At 38.5% G+C, this 24,815-nt stretch overlaps 1 protein-coding gene across 3 annotated transcripts in view; it reads right to left on the bottom strand.

Annotated features, from left to right (window-relative positions):
- Positions 1–405: 405 nt before the first annotated feature.
- Positions 406–24,815, bottom strand: part of CPSF2 (cleavage and polyadenylation specific factor 2) — a 34,131-nt gene continuing 9,721 nt past the window's right edge. For all 3 annotated transcript variants that reach the window (XM_042990408.1, XM_042990409.1, XM_015543395.2), the window contains exons 4-16: positions 23,654–23,813; positions 23,469–23,574; positions 22,043–22,172; positions 20,223–20,338; positions 18,095–18,282; positions 17,137–17,427; positions 11,428–11,528; positions 9,800–10,000; positions 7,501–7,653; positions 5,862–6,087; positions 4,432–4,731; positions 2,873–3,007; positions 406–2,478 (exon numbers count right to left, since the gene is read on the bottom strand). In XM_042990408.1, the coding sequence (XP_042846342.1) occupies positions 2,386–2,478; positions 2,873–3,007; positions 4,432–4,731; positions 5,862–6,087; positions 7,501–7,653; positions 9,800–10,000; positions 11,428–11,528; positions 17,137–17,427; positions 18,095–18,282; positions 20,223–20,338; positions 22,043–22,172; positions 23,469–23,574; positions 23,654–23,813 (2,200 nt within the window). In that variant the 3' untranslated portion in view covers positions 406–2,385. The remainder of the gene's footprint in view (positions 2,479–2,872; positions 3,008–4,431; positions 4,732–5,861; positions 6,088–7,500; positions 7,654–9,799; positions 10,001–11,427; positions 11,529–17,136; positions 17,428–18,094; positions 18,283–20,222; positions 20,339–22,042; positions 22,173–23,468; positions 23,575–23,653; positions 23,814–24,815) is intronic.

The following is a 24,815-nucleotide window of genomic DNA, read 5'->3' as shown; positions in this document are numbered from 1 at the left end:
ACCAATTCATGAATGGATCAACAAAATGTGGTGTACCCACACAATGGAATATTATTCAACCATATAAAAAATGCTGATACATGCTACAGTATCAATGAATCTTGAAAATACACTAAGTGAAAGAAGTCAGACACAAAAGGCCACATTTTGTAAGATACCATTTTTATGAAATATTCAGAATAGGCAAACCATAGAGGCAGGAAAGAGATTGATGGTTGCCTAGGACTAGGGCGAAGGAAAAAATGGGAAGTGACTGCTAAGGAATGGGTATAGAGTTTCTTTTGAGGGAGAGGAGAATGTTCTGGAATGAGCCAGTGGTAATGGTTGTACAACACTAAATATACTAAATGCCAATGAATTATATACTTTAAAAGAGTATATTTTATGGTACGTGAATTAGATTTCAATTTTTTTTTAAAGGCCCTCGTTAGAAAATTGACCTCTGCACTTCTGTTTCAGAACACCTTCTGGTTCATGAAAACAAAACAAAAAAAAACTGTAATGAAACTTGACATTTATAATCTCATTGTAACAAATGCTACAATAAAATTTCTTTTAACCAAATTATCTATACATATAAGCTGATGGTCCACTTGTATTTATTTTGCCTTTAAACAAAGATCTGAAAAAGTTCTCTGCGTTCATGATTTATCTATAGTCCTTTTTAAAATTTATACTTTTCTTAAGTAACCAAGGCTGAACAAATGTCTTCATTTTAGAAAGTTTAGTAATACTGTCATCTAGAAACAGGTCAAAGTCTTGCTCTTGCAATGACATTAGTTAGCACAGCCATCTTCAAGCAGTACTTTAAAATTTAATTCCTTTTCAAAGGACAATAAAAAGGCTAAAGCAAGAAACAATTTTTCAATATCAGGAATGCAATGTAATATGTATAACCAGATGCTTCAAGCCATGTAACGAATGCAGACTTTTTTTCCCCCGGAATATAACTAGGATTCTAGGCTTACTCTCTTCAGTAACAAGAACTTAAGTGAAAATTTTTCAAAGCTCTACAAAGAAAACATACTCTTCACCATCATCTTCTGTAATGTTGTTCCGCATATCTGGTTTTCAGGATCAGAAAACTATAACTTTGCGTTAGCACTATAATCCACAGTAAATTCTTTGTAAACTTTGAATGAAATTTTAATTCTAGTCTGATATCACTGGGTGGTACTATACATAGATCCATATAAGTTAAACAAGAATGATCCTTCTAAAAACGCTAAGTATGAAGAGGAGGGCTTAAATACTTAGGAAGTAAAGATCAAGGACTGCCATGATCAAGTTATGCACTGAAAAAGCATCAACACATTACAATCGGGCAACACGATTTTCATTTTTAAGTTCAATGAGAATTGCATATATTCAGCTTTTACTCTTAAACACAAGTGGTTTATACTACGTGAGGGCTGCTAGCCCGAAGAAAGACAGGAACACAAGAAAGGATGACCTTATCCAACTTCAGTATTATTTTTGTAGCAAGGTTATAAAATCCAGCCACTGCTTCAGCAACCCTAGGAAGGAGCAAGCCTAAGAGATGAAAACATTTACACCTTTTGATTAAATTATACTATTACCTTATAAAAATAGGTGGTTCAGCATTTGTTTCCTTAAAAACAGAGCACGCAACAGTTTCCGATAAAGTAACCTAGCTGAGAGCTAAGATGTATCTAAGTGCATACATCAAGGATTTCTTTTGCATTATATATATTCAAATGATGCTGTTATAATTCATACCGAACAACAAAATCTTGATAAAACAGGAAATGGGAGAAATAAAAATTGATTCCTGACCCAAATGTGTACCAGCTCAGACTAGAGTGAATACCCAGAACTATAGGCAGGGATAAGGAGATATGCCCCAACTGCATATCAGAATTCCAAAGAAAAGTCTGAGCGTACACTCTTTGTTTTTTGTTTTTTAAACACATAGGCCTCAAAAAACCGTTTCATCAGTTTTTTTATATAGCACACATCTTTTCTAAATAATTCTCACTTTTCATTCCAGAAAACGTAAGAAACTGTTTGCAAGAGCTCATGCAAACATGTTTCTCTAAGGCCATGAGCTGGTTTGCTAAGTTGCATTGTTTTATTCAAGTAAAAAGCCCTTCTAGAATAAGGGGTCTATAGAGGAAACCAATCATCTTCAACTCTCCGGCCTGCACACTTGTTAGAATCTCTATCATTCTGAAAGTCAAAAGGTAGAATGCTCATTTGACCATTAGCAAAACGAACTCTATTTACATTTTTAAAAAATCTAATGCATGTTAAATTTTTCTGGCATTTCTTTTTTGTATGTTACAAAACAAAAAAGCAAAAGCTTAGAATAAGAACCCTTTTCTCTTAGAAAGGTCAAACAGACACTTCTTGACATCACGTTCTTTACACAATGGCATACTGTTCATATAAAAGGTCTCTTATCCTATAAAAATCTTGACAAAGGCAGCCTTCTAATCCAATGCGGCCAGTTTCCGTCTAGAAAGTTAAAAAAAAAAAAAAAAAAAAACCTTTAGTACATTTCCTATTCATTAATATGCAGATATAATAACCAAAATATATTAATTAGATTATTTGATGATTGGTCTGCAAATGGGTTGCTCTGATTCACAGAATATGGATCTAACATTCAAGTCATGAATTTTACATAGACATGTAAATGTCAGAGGATTCAAATAAAAATTTACAATGAAACTATATATTATTTCTTTGAGAGCCACTTTTATAAGCCTTCAAGGTCATCATTCATAATGAATATAAATTATGGATCTCCAGTTTGTGAAATTACCAATCAAGAATTACAGAATTCAAAAGGGCAACACATCAGAAGGCAGCATTTCTTCAATTCATCCCTTATTAAAAACACACTTACCCTGCGGACTGCTACTTGATTGTTGCAAACAAGTACGCCCCCTACAAATTCAGCTTGAATCCCCTCCCGTAAAAGAACTTGTTTGAAGTCTGACAGTCTTGGTTCGTTCATAAAAACTGACTGGTGTCCAGGAACCTTAGATAAGGTTAAAGGGGAAAGAATAACCTCAAATAAAACACCACAGTGTTACCACCACAGTGGTACCGAATAAAGTGAGATTTAACACATGATCTCTAAGATATTTTCTATTTTTCCCTGAAGACCTTTGACAGATCGTATCAAGGCTGTAAGTCCCATTCCAAGTTGTTATTCTGAATTTTCCCTCATTATTTTACTTAACATCACAAAGCCCTTCACATTTTCTGAATGTTTCCCAATCGATTTTATTAGTCATGCCTCACAGTAACAGAGAGACATCTGGTAAAGTTATGTTCCTCACTCACCCACTTGCCTGAGGGGGTCAAGGAGAGTGCCAGGAGGCAGAACTGAACCAAAAAATTCATTTGCCAGATCCTCCTCCTTCATTTAGTGCAGAGGAGAGTTCTCCCCTGACCCCAGTCTCACCTTCCCTTCTCCCTTGAGGCGAATGCAGTGTATGCCAGGGGCTTTGGACTCAGAAAAACAAGCGGTTCAACCTAACACTGCTACTTGGAAATTGCCTTGATGAGCACTAGTGTTAGCACAGTAAAAAGATTCGAGTTCTTGCCCCAATCTCAAGAGCATTACTAGAAGGGAGTCCAACAACAGAGGCTATGTTCTATTCTTTATTGCACAGAAAGGCTAAAGAGGCCTCTGCAGGAACACAGGCCTCTTACTACACAGTTTTCACACCGCTGTAAGTTAATTACCTGAGATCTCTGCTAACTGGATTATCTCTTGAGAACACGTAAACACTAGATTAAAATTATAGCCATACTTAATAAAAGATTTCTAACTACATCGAACCCAAAAGAGATTTCAGCGGAATTGACAGCACACGAAAATAGGAGTACAGGAGTTCCACCGTCTTAGAAAACTATAGCTCTCCTGACCGGAAGCAGGTATGTGACGTAATCCTCACAACCAAAATTTAAATACTGAGGGGCGCCTGTGTGGCCCAGCTGGTGAAGTGTCAGGTTCAGGTTGAGGTCTCACGGTCATGGGATCGAGCCCCATGTCTGGCTCTGCACTGAGCGTAGAGCCTGCTTGGGATTCTCTCTCTCCCTCTCTCTCAAAATAAAAAATAAACGTTTAAAAAAAAAACAAAACAAAATTTAAATACTGAAAAAAATCAGTCACGAAGCGATCATGGATCTTACAGTATTTGTTAAACATTTCCTTTAAATTGTTATCAAGCCCTTGCTGTCTAGGACACACACACACACACACACACACACACACACACACACACACACACACGCTCAGGCGTGCAAACACATAACCATATCTTGAGTCATCTTAATTTTAAAATTCCAAAATCAGCCTACATTGGACACATATCGTAAAGAGTTAAAAACATAAAAGCGCAATCCAAAGGGAGACAAATCAAGGAAGAGGCCGAAGCAGGACGTGCTTGTTACCTCATGGGGGGGTAAGGGCTCCAAAGTCGGAATGATCTCACTTTCTTCACCCGTTTCTTTTTCATCATCCCCAAACAGGCTCTTCATGGCCTTCTGTTGTGCCAGAACGCTGGAGTCCGAAGGAGCGTCCACCTGCATTTCTGAGTCTTCTCCATCATCCTTCAGTTCTCCTTCTTCTAAGATAACTCCTGTGTCCACTTTGGAAACTCTCATGTCTAAGACTCCATCTATCCAAGCTAATTCAGCATCTTTTGCCTTACAAAACTGAAGGGAGCTGACAAGTGAGTCTTTCAATCTCACCTACACATCATGCAAAGGGGAGGGAGACACATAAAATCCTCAGAGTATAAATTAACAACAAAATATAACCTGTTATAATTATTTCCTGACTCTGGTAATGTGTGTTAAGATTCAAAAATCTTTCACCCACCTGATCTTCACCGTGACTGGTAAGGACCTAGTGACCCATGAGATCATTAAGACCCCTGTCCACTTTCCAAAGTAGACACACTAGGCCCTTGACTGCACACTAGGACCACATGACAATTTCTTAAAATACGTGTTAATGCCAGGGTCCCACCTCCAGTGATTCTAACATAACTGATGAGACTAAAACCAGAGCACTGAGTCCCCCTAACACCCCCAAAGCTCCCTAGATGGTTCTCATGTGTGGCCAAGGTTGAGAACCACTGACAAGTCTCACCCATCAGCCCTTGCTGCTGCTTCAAGAACACTGAATTACTTCTGTTTCCTCCATTACCATGAACCTCACACATCCATATTCTTGGACTGCTGCTTCCTCTTGTTTTGTCCAGAGTAACTTTTCTGCCTGGTGAATTCCAATCCATTTTTTCCAACTAAATCTAGACATCATCCCTGCTTTAACTGACACCAACTCGTGCTACCAGAAAAAAGCTAATCTCTCCTCTGTGCTATTCTCGTTTGTTTTTTGTATCTGCTTCCATTTTTTTCAAGTACGAATAGAACCTTGACATCAGTGAATTTTTATAAAACTTTCGAATTCTTGAATACTCCCCATTCCCGTCACCTCTATACTTTTGCAAATGTTCCCTCTGCCTGGAATACCCTTTCTCTCTCTTTCCCTTCTCTATATTACCCTGACAACCCATCAAAACATGTTAGGATTCAGCTTAGTTATCACTTCCTTCTGGAAAATCTTTTCTAAACCTCCAAATCTGGGGCAGTGTCTCCCTCTTTATTCACAACATCCTGTACTTTCTCTATCAGAGGCATAACAATGTGATAAATGCCCTTCCCTTGTTATAAGCCCCTAACACCTTAAAGACTAGAAGACCTCCTAAAACAGGGGACCACGTCTATCTCACTCACCCCTGTACTCCTAATGTACCTGTCCTAATCTGCAACAATAATGTATTTATTTCACATGGCTCGGGTGCCAGCACACTTACCTGGTAGATGTGAGTTTCACTAGTGGCATCAACTGTTTCGTGTAGCTTTGGCATGTACACCTTAATATCTTTCCCACCAAATGCACGGCAGCACTCGGCAAGATCTTGACTGGCCTCTGGTGGTCCGTGGACAATGATCAACTGTCGTGGTTTCATCTGATTAATGATCTTTTTAATGGAATCTCCATCAGAGCGTCCTTCATAGTCTATGTAAGTAACCCTAGCTCTGTAATTAGACAGAATTATCCAAGCTTGTTTTTCTGATAATTTTAAAACCAAGTTATTAATGGCTTTTATAATCAGGAAAGAAATGTATACAATACATAAAATGAGGATTTGAGGAATACACATGTTACAGTGTTAATATGTATGTGAGGGGGAAGGGTTATGGATTTTTCAGTAGGTATTATTAGAAAAAGTGGCTCACTATATAAAGAAAAATAAAACCGATTGCTGACCTAATGCCACAAACAACAGCAGATGAGTTGAAGCCATAAAAGAAAAATGTGAAGATTTGAATTCAATAGAATAAAATGTAAGAATTATGTTTATGACCAGGGACAGGGAGGGACTTCATCATATACAATTCCGAACACCATAATGAAAATATTTTATTTTATTATTTCATTACATCAAATTTAAAGATTTTTTTTTTTTAAACAAGGTAGACCCTGGACCACTCATATAAACAGATAACAGAATGGGAGAGGCTATCTGCATTGTCCGAAACCAAGCAGGGGTAACATCCAAGATGTACAACGAACCCCTGCACATCAGTAACATAAGGGCAACAACCCCTAGAGAAAAAGACATGAGGGCCATAAACATGGGACTTCATAGACAAGAAAACAAAAAAGGTCCCAAGCATTTGAAGAAGATAATCAAACTAATAATCACCGTAAGACAAACTTAAACAGTAGTGATACGTTATTACTCTATACCTATTGGGCTGGAAAATGTTAAAGAGTTCAATAATGCCCAATGTTGGTAAGGAAACAGGGTTGAAAGAAGCCTTCTGCTCTGCTAGTGAAAGTATAAACTGATATACAGCCATTCTGCAGAGAATTTTGTGACACTGTTAATATGCATTATGTAGATAACAATCATAGCCCATAATATATGCTAAATATCACTGGACAGATAAACTGCTTTGCTATCTAAAGACTTAAAGAAAAATCCAAAATGATGAATTACTGGTGTTACTAACTGTACCAAATAGAAAAGGAAAAAGGTATATTAACCACTTCAGATTATAATAACATTTTTCAGACATTATGGCACTAGAAATGTTTAAGTCAAGGAGTATATTTTACGAAACAAACACTTAGAAAAATTAAACATGTGCTACTAGACTTACTAAAAAGTCCAGAATGTTTCTTCATATAAATGTACAGTTTAATGTTAAACCCCTACCTCAATACCAATTCAATTGCATTGGCTTTCAAATACCGTTAATGAAAACAAAATGCCACCATGCTTCACAGACCTTTGCAGGGAAAAAAAAAATTAAATTTTAAAAGCGACAACTTACTAGAGGATATTCAGAAATTTCACATTTGAAACAATGTACATTATATAATTCAAGTTCTTGAAATTTTATCTTGTAACCTAGTTTCAAAACGCGACAAAAAGCACTTACTTTATTTCAATAGACTCTGTTGTAGAAATACACTTAGTGGGAACATCAGATAGATCCTGATCCATGGGTTCATCTCCATTTGTCAAGCCAGATTCCAATTTGCTTTTCTCTTCTTCAGTTGCTTGAAGTTCTGGCACTAAGAAATCCTCTGGTCTAAATTATATAAGTCTCTAATTAGAGCACTAACAAGCAAGCTAATATTAGATAATATATGTACTTAGTAAATGGCATTGAGTTTTAGGCTCCTCACATATCTCAAGATTTCAACACACAATTGATCCAAAGCTAATGCAACTTTGTAGTATCGATTACCAAATGACTGCATCTATTGTGTTTTTCCTGACCACTGAGGAATGATCGTCAGAGCGTGCTGTTGGGCTAGTAAAGAGTCCTAGATAGACCATTAGGAGAGCTTCATGGTTATCAAAAGTACTATTACAACCTGGCCTTGCATTTATTTCGATCATCCTTTTTCTGTGTCTGTGGTTTCTCTTCCCAAGTCCCACTTCTTATAAATCTCAGGCCTCTTTTGATTTCCTTTAGAGCCCCAGTTATTCTATCCCTGCCCAAAGATGACTCCCCACTGGCACATTACCAAGAAGACTGAGATACAAAATCATGAGCTCCCCCAAAAGCCTTTGCCTTTATTTCAACAAAGCACGAACGCATCTAGCTTCCCATGTTTACTTCCCGTATCAGAGAGAGTTGTATGTTCAAATTTAAAAACAAACTTAAAAATGTTCTCTCTAACCCCCTGGAATTGTCTACGCCCCACCCCCCAAATCTGCTCCCTCTCCTGAGAATCCAGGCCTCTGTTGCCTAACACCTAGACTGCTATAGGAGCTTCTCAGACCCTGGAGTCCAACTTCTCCACCTATAATCCACATAATAACAATAGCAGCAGCAACCACTTAGAGCACGCTCACTAGGAGTCATGAGTCACAAGTCAGATTCTATGCTAGCTGCCTTAAAAACACAATCTCCTATCATTCTTATCCCCACTTTTCAGATAAGGAAATTGAAAACTGAATATTGGACACTAATTAAGCAGAATAAGTAGAATGGTAAACAAACTCACCAATGTTATTTAGATTGTTATTTTTCCTCTCCACTATTTTAGAGGACCAAGTAGACAGGGGGATTTTCCTAAGTAAGTCCAAGAATGACCTAGAATCCACTATATGCTTAAGAGAGCATTACGGGAAGTACAAAGAAGGCACCAGGGAGGGACCTAGACTGTACTGGGGTGGCAAGGAAGAAACAGGAAAGGCTTCCAGAAATTTGTAAGGCCAGATTCAACCGCCTGGAGACCTGGGACGGGAAGACGGAACAAAGCTGAGGGAGGAGCATGTGCAAGAGCACGACGTGGAGAAGCCGAGCAGAAGGAAACGGAGAAGGCTGGTACCACGACAGCAGAGAATGCTCAACGGCATGACAGAAATATACAGAAACATAACAGAAAAGTCGGGAGAAACCAGATTATGAAAGACACCATGCGTCATGCTAAGGCATTTGACATTTGCCTGCAGAGCAATGGGAACCATGAGGGACCTTTACACAGGATAGCAGTGTTTTCAAACCTGGATTTGAACACGTAATCTCAGTTGTCTTCCAGTAGTGGCTGTAAATTTGGTAGACTTCCCATGATTCCACCCATGCTATCTCACATCCCTCTTGGAACTAAAATGTGTACAACACTGCTTGAGATGTAACCCATTTCCCAAACTTCACACATCACAATCTATCAAAAATTCTCCCTATCCTATGTCTTTCTCCAATGCATGTCCCTTACCCTTTCTTTTTAAGGGGCGGGGGAGGGATTTTGGTCACCTTTTTGAACCTTTCACATACCTAAGTAATAAACCTGACGGTTTGCCTTTAATATTAATTCTCTAGGGGCAACTGGGTAGCTCAGTTGGTTAAGCACCTGACTCTTGATTTCGGCTCAGGTCATGATCTCACAGTTCATGAGTTCAAGCCCCCTGTCGGGCTCTGTGCTGAGATCCCTCGGGATTCTCTCTCTCTCTGTCCCTCCCCCACTTGCATGCACTCTCATGCTCACGTGTGCATGCTCTCTTTCACTCTCTCAAACTTTAAAATACACATATATTTATTCTCTAGATGTTCCTCATCCTTTCTATTTTTATGTTTCAAACTATACAAATCCTCTGTGGAGTACTGAGAAACTATCAAAGCACATGATATGACCAGAAAGGCCAAATTTATCGAGTTCTAATGATACAGAGAGTTATACACCAAACAGTCTAATCTAGAAGAAAAAAAAAACTTATTCACGTACTTGATAATTTCTCCATATTCATCCCATTTAATTCTTTCTTCTGGGGCAGGAAACATAGGATAAGACTTTTTAGCCTGTTTGAAGAAACTTCCTTTACGACTACCTTCACCTTTCATCATCAGGTCATGCTTGGTTTTATGAGCTGAGGGCTGGTCAATATCTTCCTCAACGTCACTCTCATCACTAGAATCGATGTCTGCCCTAAGAGGATTGTGGAACAGAGAAAGGTCATAAAGTCCCCAAAAGATTTTGAATTAATGTTTAGAAAATTATTATTTAATTAATTCAATGATAATATTATTGGATTGATAGTTTGTAAAACATTAACTGCCAGTTAATAAATACTCATTAATACTAGCACTGAAAGCATCAACTACATGCAATTAAAAAAATTTTTTTAAATAACATAGTCACACTAAGGTAGAAAGATCATAATCAACGGAGAAAAACACACATACACAATACAGAGGAACAAAGGGAACAATGACAGCATTGTCTGAAACTGCCTGCCAGAAACAATGGAATGAAGTCTGTAAATTGCTAATTCACATTCCCAGTAAAAGTATCATTCAAATATAAATATAAAAAAAAAAAAAAAAAAAAAAAACCAACCCAGAAAAATCTGATGGAACTTATTGCCTGCAGATATGCAGCAGTCCATGAAACAAAAATCAGGGAGAAGGAAAGATGTACAATGGGGTAATATGTCTATACAAGGGAGGAACAAGAAATTAGAAATATGTGAACAATATGGGGCGCCTGCGTGGCTCAGTCGGTTGAGCATCTGACTTCAGCTCAGATGATGATCTCATGGTTCATGAGTTCGGGCCCTGCGTCGGGCTCTGTGCTGACGGCTCGGAGCCTGGAGCCTGCTTCTGATTCTGTGTCTCCCTCTCTCTCTGTCCCTCTCCCCTTCACACTCTCTTTCTCTCGAAAATAAAAGAAACATTAAAAAAAATTTTTTTAAAAAGAGAAATATGTGAGCAATATAAGTCATTTAAAAAATCTGTTTAGGGGCACCTGGGTAGCTCAGCTGGTTGAGTATCCGACTCTTGAGTTTGGCGCAGGTCATGATCCCAGGGTCATGAGACTGAGCCTTGAATTGGGCTCCAGGCTGAGTGTGGAGCACTGCCTAAGATTCTCTCTCTTCCTCTGCCCCTCCCCTGCTCATGCTTGCTCTCTTTCTCAAATTTAAAAAAAAAAAAAAAAAAAAAAAAAAAAAGCTCTTTAAAAACTAAAACTGATTTTTTCTTTTTTAACTGTGTTTTTTTGAGAGAGCGGGTGCAAGCATGGGGGGGGGGGGGTGGTGGTGAGGGAGGGAAAGAGAGAGAATCCCAAGCAGGCTTGGCGGGGTCAGCGTGGAGCCTGACACGGGGCTCCAACTCACAACCATGAGATCATGACCTGAGGTGAAATCAAGAGCCACCCTGGTGCCTCGATTTTTTTAAAAACAAAACAAAAAATTAGCACTGAAAGCATCTGGCATTCTAGCACCATTTAAAGATGTAACAAAAGTAACAAAGTCGACATAAAATTTAAATATTTTCAATTAAAATTTATCTTAGAAATAAGTTCTTAAGTTATATACAATTAACCATAAGCTTTTAATCTGTTTGAAAACAACTCACTCTTTTGACTGCTCAAGTTTTTTCGCAGCTTCTTTCTTTAGTTTCTCTTTTTCCAAGTATTCTTCAAGTTCTTTCCCTTCAAGCTTCACACGCTTCCTTAACTGAAGAAAAATAGCAAACAAAAGGAAATACCGTTACAAGGGGGTTCAGGCAGTGGGGTGTGAGACACAGTATATCTGTAAATTTATCATCTTGCATTTGAAACCATTCAAGTTTCCATTACATGCGATGACAGATCCTATTCAGATTAGTACCAAAATTGAGCTGTTACATTTCTAGGATGGGTTTAATTTAAACTAGTTAAAAATCACCAATCGGGGGGACGCCTGGGTGGCTCAGTCGGTTGAGTGCCTGACTTCAGCTCAGGTCATGATCTCACGGTTTGTGGGTTCAAGCCCCGCGTCGGGCTCTGTGCTGACAGCTCAGAGCCTGGAGCCTGCTTTGGATTCTGTGTCTCCTTCTCTCTCTGCCCCCCCTCACTTGTGCTCTGTCTATCTCTGTCTCTCAAAAATAAATGTAAAAAAAAAAAATTTTTTTTTAAATCACCAATCAGAAAAAAATATAGATAATATTTTTATAATTTTGATATAGGCCTACACAAGACATAAAACCCAATAGCCATAAAGGAAAAAATAAATACAGCAACATGAAAAAAAAAACCTCACTGACATTTAAAATCTCATAAAATTATAAGGAACTGAGAAAATTATTTGCAGCACTACATGACTATCAGAAGTTCTTTTTCCTAACAGCTCTTCCAAATCAGTTAAGATGATCAACATGTCAAAAAAAGGACAAATCCATATACAAGCCATTGACAAAATAAGAAAAATAGCTATGAAAAGATGTCTAATTTCACTAATGATTTCTGAAAAATGCAAAATTTTAAGAAATGTACACTACCATTTTTAAACCTATTAGACCTTAAATCTATTAGTGCTAATTACTATGTGGGAAAAGGGCACCTTCACCCACTATTACAGGAAAAGTTAGATAAACTATGTTAGAAGGCAATCTGCCAATGTCTAAACATAAAAATGTGTTTGTCATTTGACATAACACTTCTAGGAATTTATCTTACTGAAACAATCACAAGCGTGAGAAAAAAAGCACATTGCAGCAATGTTTGGAATGGTAAAAAACCAGACTCAACTTTAAAATCCATCAGCATAGGATGATTACATACGTAGGTCTCTCAAACTTTTTGATCTCAGGATTTGCCTCAGACTCTTAAAAATTACTGAAAACCCCAAAGACATTTTGCTGTTGTTTTTTGGTTTTTGGTAGATTACACTTATTAATGTCTACCAAATCAGAAATTAAAAGTGAGAAAATTTTAAAATATTCATCTTTTCACTAAAAAGTAATAAAATCATTACACATTAACAGCATATTTTTACAAGAGATAATTACACTTTCCAAAGACCCCCACCCACCCCCGGCCGCACAAAAAAATTAGTAAAAAGTATGGCATTATTTTACATTTTTACAAGTCTCTTTATTTTGTAGCCCAATATAAGACAGCTGGATGCTCACATCTGCTGAATTCATTCTCTTGCAATATGTTGTTTTGGTTAAAGCATATGAAGAAAATGCAGCCTCACACAGATGTATAGTTGGAAAAGGGAAATATATTTAAATAGTGTTTCCATGAATATTCTTTGATGTTACGTTAAAATTCTAACACTGCATCTGGGTGGCTCAGTCGGTTAGCATCCGCCTCTTGATTTCGGCTCAGGTCACAATCTCCTGGTTCATGGGATCAAACCCCATGTTGGGCTCTGCACGGACAGCATGGAGCCTGCCTGGGATTCTCTCTCTCCCTCTCTCTCTCTGTCCCTCCTCAACTCGTGCATGCACCCTCTCTCTCTCTCTCAAAAATAAACATTTTTTTTAAAAAAAAAGGTTTTCAAAAAAATTTTTTTAATGTTTATTTTTGAGAGAAAAAGACACAGCACGAATGGGGGAGGGGCAGAGACAGAGGGAGACACAGAATCCGAAGCAGGCTCCAGGCTCTGAGCTGTCAGCACAAAGCCCAAATCGGGGCTGGAACTCACAAACCACGAGATCATGACCTGAGCTGAAGTAAGATGCTTAACCAACTGAGCCACCCAGGAACCTCAAAACGCTGGTTGTTTTCTTAAAAATTAGGCGTAATGTGGAATCTGAAAGATACCAATAACTTTTTATAGTGTTACATATTAAAAATGATTGATTTATCTTGCACTTTGAATGGATCTTTTATTTGTGTGCTATTTTGTACCTACAAGCTTTAGTTATTTGCAAAATACAGTTCACCAAGTTACAGGAATCTTATAAACCTTGACAATATTTTAAACCTCACGTTTGCAAATATCACTACCAACCCCATCAGAAAAGCCTTCTAAGTTTACGTTGTCCATCTCCTGGTGATGAGCACAGCTTTCCAAAATTCTAATTTTCACTTGAAAGTTTGAATTTTATTGGATTTAGGCAACAAACGCTGTCAATTATTTTCCTCAGAGTGACAAGCTCACCTCGCTCATCTCTGCCAGGATACCCAAGTCTGAAGAGCTGTGTCATTATTTCGAGGAAAAAATGGCGTTCCAAGAAGAAAGCAGCCAGTGTAACTCACAACTCAGTTCCCCAACTGGCTTTCTTCGAGACAAACATCACGTATCAGCGTGCGGCATACCTGCTTTAGGCACACTTCCCAGCCTGCCACCCAGAGCTTTAAAAAACCTTTTACTGAAAGGATTTAATACAATTCATGACTTTTACTGCTTCATCGAGGCCATTCTTAAGTGAAACGGACTCTTCTTTGGAACTTCGGGCGTGTGGCAACGTGAAATGCGGTGACTGCTGTCGTCTGGCGCCACTGCCTGAGTTTATGCTACGGCACCAGCACCTTTCCCGCCACCGTTTTCACTCGGCAACATTAAATGTAGGCACAGTGAAAAGGCAAATAGCATCTTACCATTACTATGAGAAGTGGCTTTGACCCTGGGGACTCCCTGAAAGGATCTCAGGCCCCCCTCCCAGGAGTCCTCACACCATACTTTTGAGAACCGCCGGATTCAACAATCACAGTACATATATACGCCTGCGTTATTGTGGAGTTATTAAAATGAATTAAATTATTCAAAAACATCTGAATGTTTATAATATACTCATCTATGCATCAGAAGTCAAGATAGTGGTTGCTTGGGGCGCCTGGGTGGCTCAGTCGGTTAAGCGTCCGACTTCAGCTCAGGTCACGATCTCACACTCCGTGAGTTAGAGCCCTGCATCGGGCTCTGGGCCAATGGCTCAGAGCCCGGAGCCTGCTTCCGATTCTATGTCTCCCTCTCTCTGCCCCTTCCCCGTTCATGCTCTGTCTCTCTCTGTCTCAAAAATAAATAAACGTTAAAAAAAAAAAAAAATTAAAAAAAAAAAAAAAAAAAAAAGATAGTGGTTGCCCTGGGGAGGGGACAGGAAGGATCGGGAAGGGAACGTCTGGGTACTGGTGATATGTTTCTTGGTCTGGGTACAGGCGAGAGAACACGCACACCCTTAACATTATGTTGTACACCAATGGACATTTAAAAAATCTGTACTTTTCTGGCAAGAGTCAATATGTGGAAAGTGCTGCTATTATGCTGAGATGGGAAAGACTCAGAAAAGAGTAAGTGTGGGACTGGGGGCAGGAAGAACAGTAAGTGTTTCGGATATGCCCAAGTAGAGGGGAAAACTAACAGGAAACAGAGAGAGAAGAAACAGTCCTACAAGGGGAGAAAGGAAAGAAGCCTGAGCATTAGTACCACTTACTAAAAAGTCAAAAACCTAACATTTCACGTTACAGCTCCAAATGTCCCCTTCTACGTTTTCCAAACTCAAACCGCTTTTAATATTTTTATTAACTCCTCAAATGGCATATCCGCCTTAATTGAATTTCTAGTAATTATTATTTTCAGATTCAGTGTTTCTTATCTGAAGAAACTATTTCAAGTATTTCTGAGCCCTTTTAAACTTTTTTTTAAAAACCTTTGTGTTTCTAAGCTATTCAATAACCCAAAGGACAGTGTGTACTTTGATTTGCTTGTTCTGACTCCTTCCTCACCGATTCCATATTGATAGTGAATGTATTTGAGATTTTCGTTACTATTTTCGTACTTTCTTAAGTAGAGTTAAAGACTAAGGTACCCTTATCACTCAGCTTTTATCAAACTAAACATTCCTTAAAATCGTTCCTAGGAAGGAAAAATAAAGTGTCATCTAAAACACTGCACAGCTTTGGCAGTTATCAACCCATTCAGTATCAACTGCTATAAACTTTATAGCTAATGATACTAGTTTTGGAAAACTGATAGATTTGATGAGTTGGTTATGAAGCAAAATAGCCTTTGGTCATTCGGCCAATTGTCTTGCTCCCATAACAGGAGATAAAGCAGCAAGTGCAGATACAGAAACAAGTTAGGCTATTTAGTGGGGAGAAGATAAGGGACTCTTGTCTGCTTCTACTTCTTAGCTAAGTTTGAAACAAGTTCCTGTGCTATGAGTGAGGGCTGAGAGGGGCTGTGGGATATTTGGGGAGAAAGAAGGCGCGAAGCTATCTTACTGGAGTAGGACAAGGAATATCCTACAACATGCTGGGCTGGTGGTTAAGTGTCGGTCTGAAATGTGAGGTCATGAATGTGAAGGGAAACCTATCCACCCAGTGGTGCATTAACACTAGTAACAAACATAAGGTTGCCTGGGTAGAGGCATGGCCAAGCAAAGGGTTTAACCAGAGCCACAGCTTTGCCAGGTGGTTACAATAAACAGGAGGCTAACAGAGTTAAAGGTGTTTCTAAAGTAACAATGGAGCATTAACTAGAAGCTGGAGCAATGGATAGTCAAAGTGGCAAAAGGTTCACAAACTGAAAGTCCCAGTGGGATCACAAAATTGCTGGCATGGAGTATTAGAGCAAGTCAGCTGTAAGATCAGAGTGGGATGCTTGAGGTAGAGATCTTTAAAGATAACCCATAACAAGGTAAAGGGTATGACCACAAGAGTAGACAGCATGGTTGTGGGAAGGGATGGCTAAGGTGGATTGGAGGAAAAGATCATTAAGAAACAAGGTGTCAAGGAACTGAGAGGGCCAAGGACTTGGACAGATCACACATACGGAAGCTAGAGTCATCAAGAAGGCAGTCCTGAGTGAGTGGATAGGAAGACTGTGGCCTAGGTTAAAGCCACCAATGAGTAACAGAGAATGACCAAGAGATCAGGAAATGTCAGAAGGGGTCAGTATACTGTCAAGTCTGATGGCATAACCCAGAGGGAAGACAAATGGCTTGAAAGCTGCCATACAGAAAAAGGACACCTACCCCACCCAAAGTGCATAAGGCATGAAAGAGAAACAAAGAGCACCTACTTGGGAGGCCCACAGGCAAAGGAGCATGTTAGGAAACAGCCAGATTTCAATTTCAATTAGGGAAAGGATGCAGACGGAACTTTTTTCACAGAGGGATTAAAAACACAGCGTATGTGCTACCTTCTGGGCACGGTTCCAGAGGATACCACGGAAGGGTTAAAGAATGACAATTTCCAATTAAGGAGCTCTGAAATTTGTGCTGGGAAAGGCTCTCAACTCATAAAAATCTGGAAACAACTTCAAGCTTAATTTCTGGTCACTGATTTTTATAAGCATCGTGCATAACGTGTCCCCCAAACGGTTTTACGACAAAAGTTCACATACAAGCGCTTACCTCTATTTCTGTAATTTTTTCGGAAGGATTATCAATTAGGAAACGTGCTAAAGTCCCAGGAGTAGTTCTGTAGGTTAGAATGATTGAGTTTTTAGGGTCCTGACACCACTGAATAAAGAGATCCCTTGAAAATCCACATTCCAGGTCGGGCTGGCTGGCAAGCACCACTTTAGGGCTCGGTACCCGGGCCAGGTCAGAAAGACCGTGGCACAGAGAGAGGTGGCGGAACTGAAATGGATTATTTCTTTTGTCTTCAAAACATCTCATCAATTTGTCACTCATCCATTCTACCTGGTATGGGGGGAAAGGATGACAAGAAGTAGAGAATACTAGACTGTAACTTCAGTGTCTTCTACAAAGCCGAAGAGTTCACGTAATGCCTTTTTTTAAGTCTTTCCCACCAGTGGTTGCTTAAACTTGAACCGTTTTGATGAGCAGCTTATTTTCTGCTCTGTCCCCAACGACGACATCCTCCCACCCCACAGTTCATCCCTAAAAATCCAATTCTGCATTATATCTGTTACACGTCACCTTAAATCTTACTGAGAAAGCAGAGTACAAGTTCTAAATAAATCTCTTACCCAAAATTTCTACTTCAAGGGAAAGAGTCCATTCAGAAAGGGAAAAATGGATTCTACCATTTATATCCTAGGAGGTACGTGACCCCATTTTACAGAATGTGATACCACGCATTAGAGGAAAAACAACTTACCCAATCGGTAAGATGGGGACAAAAACAGAAGCTACTTCACAGGGTACATGAGGATTACATGAAATATTCCACATGAACACACAGTACAAGTGGTTCTTTTTTAGCTTTTAGTACCATTATCACCACCATCATCATCAACCTCTTTCACAGAAAAATAAAATCCAAAGGACAACTAAAACATTGATTTCCATAAGCCCAATTTCTGTAGCAACCTTCTTTATTACGAAGGACAAGATGGAAACAAACCTGGGACTTCGAAAACTCCACCACATTGTAGCTGACATTATTCAGGAGTGCCAGTGAGTAGACACCTAGCCCTGCATCTTTAGTTCTCCAGATCTGATCAAGGAGTTGAGCAAGTTCCAAAACTCTGCCCGCGGTGTCCACTGCTATTAACACATTTCCATCACCTCGAAGCGTTTCCAGGACATTTGCTAGAAAAAGAGAATATACATTCTGTAGCAAGCATAACAATACCTTGCTACAAAACTGAAGATGACTTCATCTCCACGTTTTTAGTATAAAGACTATAAGTTATAAATGAGCACTCAGGCCAAGTGCAAAATTAAAATTCCATTCACGTTATTACAACTACTTTTTTGTACATCCTGTGACTGTATCCTCATAGGAGTGAAGGACATTGCCATTAACTCTACTTTTTTTCACTGAAAAAACTGTAAATCAGTGGTCCCCAACCCTCTCCACCGAGACTACACATGAACAATGACATTCAAGGGGTGCCTGAGTGGCTCAGTCAGTTAACAGTCAGACTTTGGGGGCACATGGGTGGCTCAGTTGGTTAAGCATCCGACTTAGGTCATGATCTCGCAGTCCGTGAGTTCGAGCCCTGCATCGGGCTCTGTGCTGACAGCTCAGAGCCTGGAACCTGTTTCAAATTCTGTGTCTCCCTCTCTCTCTGACCCTCCCCCCATTCATGCTCTGTCTCTCTCTGTCTCAAAACTAAATAAACGTTTGGGGCGCCTGGGTGGCTCAGTCGGTTGAGCGTCCGACTTCGGCTCAGGTCACGATCTCGCGGTCCGTGGGTTCGAGCCCCGCATCGGGCTCTGTGCTGACTGCTCAGAGCCTGGAGCCTGCTTCTGATTCTGTGTCTCCCTCTCTCTCTGCCCCTCCCCTGTTCATGCTGTGTCTCTCTCTGTCTCAAAAATAAACGTTAAAAAAAAAAATTTTTTTTTAAATAAATAAATAAAAATTAAAAAAAAACTAAATAAACATTTAAAAAAAAAAAAAAAAAAAAGAGTCAGACTTTGCCTCAGGTCACGATCTCACGGTTCGTGAGTTCGAGCCCCATGTCAGGCTCTGCACTGGTGGTGCAGATCCTGCTTGGGATTCTCTCTCTCTGCCTCTCCCCTGCTTGTGTGCTCTCTCTCTCTCTCTCTCTCAAAATAAATAAACTTAAAAAAAATTTTTTAAAAAGAAATAAAATGACATTCGTACACTACACCGGGGTCAATTATTTATAATTTTGTTATAAATGATTCCCAAATATATACACACACATGCACACATTTATACTTTATGTTTAGACTTTAATCTAGAGCATGGAAATCCACTTTGAAATATTTGGTAAAAACAAACTCTCGCAAAAACAAACAAAAAGATTTGTTTATTCAATTCAAAAAGAATTGAATAGGTGACTAAAACATAGGACACAGATTATGTGTTTAAGTAGGGCATGGAGCCCAACACGGGGCCTGAACTCACAACCCTGAGATCAAGATCTGAGCAGAGGCCAAGAGTCAGATGCCCAATCGACTGAGCCACCCAGGTGCCCCCACAAGTTACGCTTTTTAAATAGAGAGATGAAAGCAGTGGTTTCAAACGTGTAAAAGCAGAATCCATTTTTCTTGTTGAAATCTCATGCAGCTTATAAAAAAAGAATAAAAGGTAAAGCAGCTAGAGCCAAATCAGAAGCAACCAGGGATGGTCCGGAGGCTCCTCTTTAGAACCAAGACTACTAGAATGTAAGACACCCAACACCAAAATCAGTGGACTATTTCCACCCTCGTGTATCTCCTGGGTTCATTTTTTTAGAGTGTAAATGTTTTTCTAAATGATTTCTGTGAGCTCTTTATACATTCTGGCATTCCCCAGACATATACCAGTGAGTGCCAAATAGAGCTAGCTATGTGCTGAAGGGCAGGGAGAGGTCAATCTTTATAACTATCTCACAAAAGCTAAATTCAAAGGAACTAAAGCATCTTTTTGTACAAAATAATGATAACATCACATAATATTTTTTCAAAAATACTAGAGTTAACCAAGCTCATATGACAAGAAAAGTGTTAAACAAAATAGAAAAAACAGTATTTCACACTACCATGCACTTCCACAGAGGACATTAGGTAATACATACTCAGAAGTTGTTCGTCTCTCTGTTTCCTCCGAGGCTGCACATACGTAGCATTAAATGAATCTGTGATAAGCAGGGAGGGTCTGCTTAGCATTTCCAGGGAACATCCATTTAAATGGCTATAACAAAGTTGAAGAAGAGAAATATTTTATATCACCTCAAATAAACAGTAGCTGATCTCACCTAAAAAACAAGCAACTTTCTTTTATAAGATTTTCCTCTAACTATAAAAGTACACATGCTCATTGATAAGAAATCTAATATATTAAAAAAAATTTTTAAAAAAGGAAAATTAAGATCTTCCAGCATACCACCACTCAGAGAAACCGATACATTATTCTGGCATATATCCTTCTAAGCATATAAACACAGTTTTCTATGCATATACGTGTGAACGTATTTTTTAAAAGTGACATCCCATGTCTATATATTCAGTTCTATACCCTGGTTTTCTCCCATGACCTTAAAATTGGTTTCTAAATCTATTTTTCTAACAACTGTAAGAACTCCCTACTGTGTGTTTTATTTGATCACTTCCCTTTATCATTTAGGTTACTTTTCTTGTCATTATAAATAATCTCAAAGAACATTTTGGCAAAAAGTTTCAATTGCATTTCTGATGGTTTCTTTAGGACACATTCCTAGAGATGTATTTACTACAATATACAATTTTGCTAACTGGCTTGCAGAAAGATTTAACCTTTTCTAGAAAGCTCTCCCTTTTCCAGAAAAGTTCAACCAGAAAGAATGAGCAACTCACACAATATTTCTTGGAAGAATATTACCATTTAAGAGTCATTTTAATGGTATGTAATTTTAAAAAGAATTCTCATTTTAATTTTACATTATAACTTTTGTCCATTTTGTCACCGGCATCTTTTTGATTGGTTAATATCTGGTCTTCTACATATAAATGTCTTTAGCCAACTTGCTGCAAATATTTTCTCTATTTTATTGGTCTTAATTATTTCAGACATTTTGAATCTGTATATAACCAAATCTATCAAAGTTTTCTGTTGTAACCTGGTCTGGTAACTTTACACTTACAAACTCTTTTCCAAATCAGAGATTAGACTCATGAATGTTGTTTCATTTTCTATTTAATTTTAATCCATCTAAAATATATTTGATAAGCAGTAAAAAAAAAAAAAAAAAAAAGACACAAACTTTCCCCCAAAATGTCTGAATACCATTACTCAAAAATCCATTCTTTACTCATTAATCTGTGACTACAAAAGCCTAAAATTCATTACTTATATATCTCTAAATAGAAGATCCAGAAGATCTTGAGGCTTTTGTAATCTAATACAAAATAACTATAAACTTAATGTACAGAAATTACAAAAGAAGCCTCTACAAAACAATTTTATTGTAATGTTGTGAATACAAAATGAAATATTTAAACTTACAATTACTATGTTCCCTTTTAAAGGGAGTCTGACTTCAAATGTAGTTATATGATAATTACTAACTTTATTAAAAAAAAAAAAAAACCCATCCACAAAGTTCCTTTAAATAGCAGGTGAAGTAGCATATAAGATATAATTTTATGTACAAAAATTAATCTCCTTTCCAACATCTCCAGGGAGATACCTGTTTTATAGAGTGGATACTTACGTGTAAATTTGTAAAATATATTTTATCTCTTATATCAAAGTTTTCCCTTACAGTGAAAATAATTAAGTTTGAAAACGTTCACTACTTGAGGCTTTTAAATAGTTCTAGCTTTCTGGTTAAAAAAAATAATAACTTTTTAAGTTTCCCCCCAAAGAATGAAACACCACCAACTGCATCTCCGTTAGCTTTTGTCTTGATATACCTACATCTCCCTCTTGTGGTTAAAGTCAACTGCGTAGACAATTTCTTCTTCTCCATCTTTGACTATTTTCCATATTGTTCCACCTATCATATGACCAGCTGGCAGAGGTGTGATAGACAAGCCATGTCCTTTACCTGTGTCAAAAAGATAATGACAATACTCAGATTTCTTTTACAATCCTAAAGAAAGCTTATTTACTTGTAAACTATTTTTAATAGCTAATATATACAGTGATACAACATTCCAAAGTAACAAGGCATACGATGAAAATGCAAGTCTCGCTCTCCTGTCCCCCAGCTACTCTACTCCTTCACTATAGACAAACACTCTTGTCATATTGTTATGAATTCTTGCAGACCTATTGGTGCTTATAAAAAGTAGTATATAGAAATCAAGTTTAAAAGCCAATACACTATTAATTACTTAGTATGAATGAATACATTTGAATATTTTTTTTTACTTATTTATTTTGAGAGAGAGAGAGCAAGTTAAGAGTGGGGAAGAGGCAGAGGGGGTGGCGGGAGAGGGAGGGAAAAAGAGGGAGGGTGGAGAGAGAGAGACAGAGACAGACTCCCACGCAGGCTCTGCACTGTCAGTGCAGAACCCAATGAGGGGCTCGATCTCACGAACTGTGAGATCATGACCTGAGCCGAAATCAAGATTCAGACACTTAACCAAGTTAAGTCATCCAGGCACTCCAAATACATTTGAATATTTACACTGTACGCACAATCATCAAATGTTTCTCCTTCTGCTAACCTCTAAACTCACAGAGTAACCATTCAAATCTCATTATGGTAAAAAATCTATCCTACAGAAAAATTAAGCACAAGCAAAACTGTTGTGACCATTGTTATTTCTTGACTAAATCACCAGAGTCCACTGTTATGCCATTTTTTCAATTTCATTGCCAGGCTTCATATTTATGACAATCTTTAATACCTATCTCTCCACAGAGGAGAAATGTGTACTTAAGAGAGGACTTCCTGACCTAATTACATAATAAACTTCTTAATATCCGATTCTAGAATTCAGTTATCTGCTACTATGCCGCCAAGGCACTGCATCTCCTTCAAGGCCTGAACACCACCTCCAGTCACCAGAGCGGCTTTAGCCCCTCAACCCCACTGTGAAGTCCTAGGAGGAGGATGCGGCCACATCACCTTTGTGCACCATACACAGGAAACACTAAGTTTTCCCCGGCTGCATGTGAAAAGGCTTGAGCTATTAACGTTTTGTTGCTATTTAGCCTGGACTATTTTAAAATCCAAATGACTTGGGAGAAGTTCAGCGTCCATATCAGAACTAATCAGATGCTAATCTTTGCTTTTTCAGACCACAGGCCCTAGGATATTTACTACAAGTTCTCCCTGGACTTGTCAGCAGCTTAAACCCTGTTAGTCCAATTACTACTGCAGACATTCTTTTACCTTTCAAATTCACAATCTGAGAGAATTTTAACTGCTGTATTTTATCAAAGGCTGCATCCACATCGTCTAATGTAAAGAGCGTAAAGTCCTCTGTGTTGTGTCGAGACTAAAAGAAAAACACAAATAAAAGGTTAAAAATGATCACTGCAGGAGTATAAAAAGCTTTTTTGGACCGCTTCACTTACCTGGTAAAGATCATACATGAACATCTGTCCCATTTTATAAACAGGAATGGTCGCATAGATCGCACAATTCAGCCCCAGCTTCCCGACAGCAGACGGGAGGGCACCAAGATGAAGAGGATCAGGATGGGACAACAGCACTGCATCAATCTGGTGAACATGCCTACAAGAACAGGATCAAAACGCTCTCTCCGTTTCTCCAGACTTGTTTTGAAGAGTAAAGACTATGCTGGGGTCAAAGAGGAAAACTAAGAGCTAAAGTTACAACACCAATCAATTTCAGTTATTACTACCCCCATGTTGCATAGATATCACAAGTATGGAATATGTTGCACAGAACCAGGTGATGTCTATACACATCTTTTTCAAAAAAAGGAAAAAGAGGGGCGCCTGGGTGGCTCAGTCAGTTAAGTGTCCGACTTCAGCTCAGGTCATGATCTCACGGTTCCTGAGTTCGAGCCCCGCGTTGGGCTCTGTGCTGACAGCTCGGAGCCTGGAGCCTGCTGGGGATTCTGTGTCTCCCTCTTTCCCTCTCCCCCTCCCCCGTTCACACTCTGTTTCTCTGTCTCTCAAAAAATAATAAATAAACATTAAAAAAAATTAAAAAAGGAAAAAGAGAACCAGTAGACACACCACACAGAAGCTGATTTTGATTGGTTATCTTATATGCCATTAATTTAGGTTGAAGAACTCAACTTGAAATTTCAGAAATTGTTCATTCAGAAATGGCCACACGTTTATTATGGATTTTTGCCTCCGCTTTTTAGCATGGTGCCTGATAGCACATTCTCTACAGTGAAACTTCAATCAATCAATAAAGCACACACTCTCAGTGACAGAGAAAATTAGGAAAAAAAATGTTTTGCTACAAGTTCTAGTTTCCAAATATTTCAGTCCCCTTTCCTTCCATAATTAATATAACTGAAAACATAAGTGAATTTTTCTTTGATGGATCAGTATTGTTTTATATCACATGGTCAGTATTCTGGGCACCAATTCTCAGTGTAGAGCCTCAACACACATAGAAAGTAAGCAAATGTGATCTGACGGCAGACCTTCCACAGGGAAGGTTTTTTCCTCTTCAAATTCTTCTAAACCTAATCTTCTCTAAAATTAGGGTGCAAAGATCTCTACTGGGACCCATTAGCCAAGTAACAATTAACAT

Source organism: Panthera tigris, chromosome B3, assembly GCF_018350195.1.
Source record: "Panthera tigris isolate Pti1 chromosome B3, P.tigris_Pti1_mat1.1, whole genome shotgun sequence".
In the NCBI taxonomy this organism is placed as follows: domain Eukaryota; kingdom Metazoa; phylum Chordata; class Mammalia; order Carnivora; family Felidae; genus Panthera; species Panthera tigris.
The sequence above is the reverse complement of the archived record's forward strand: the minus strand, read 5'-3'. Positions and strand labels throughout refer to the sequence as shown.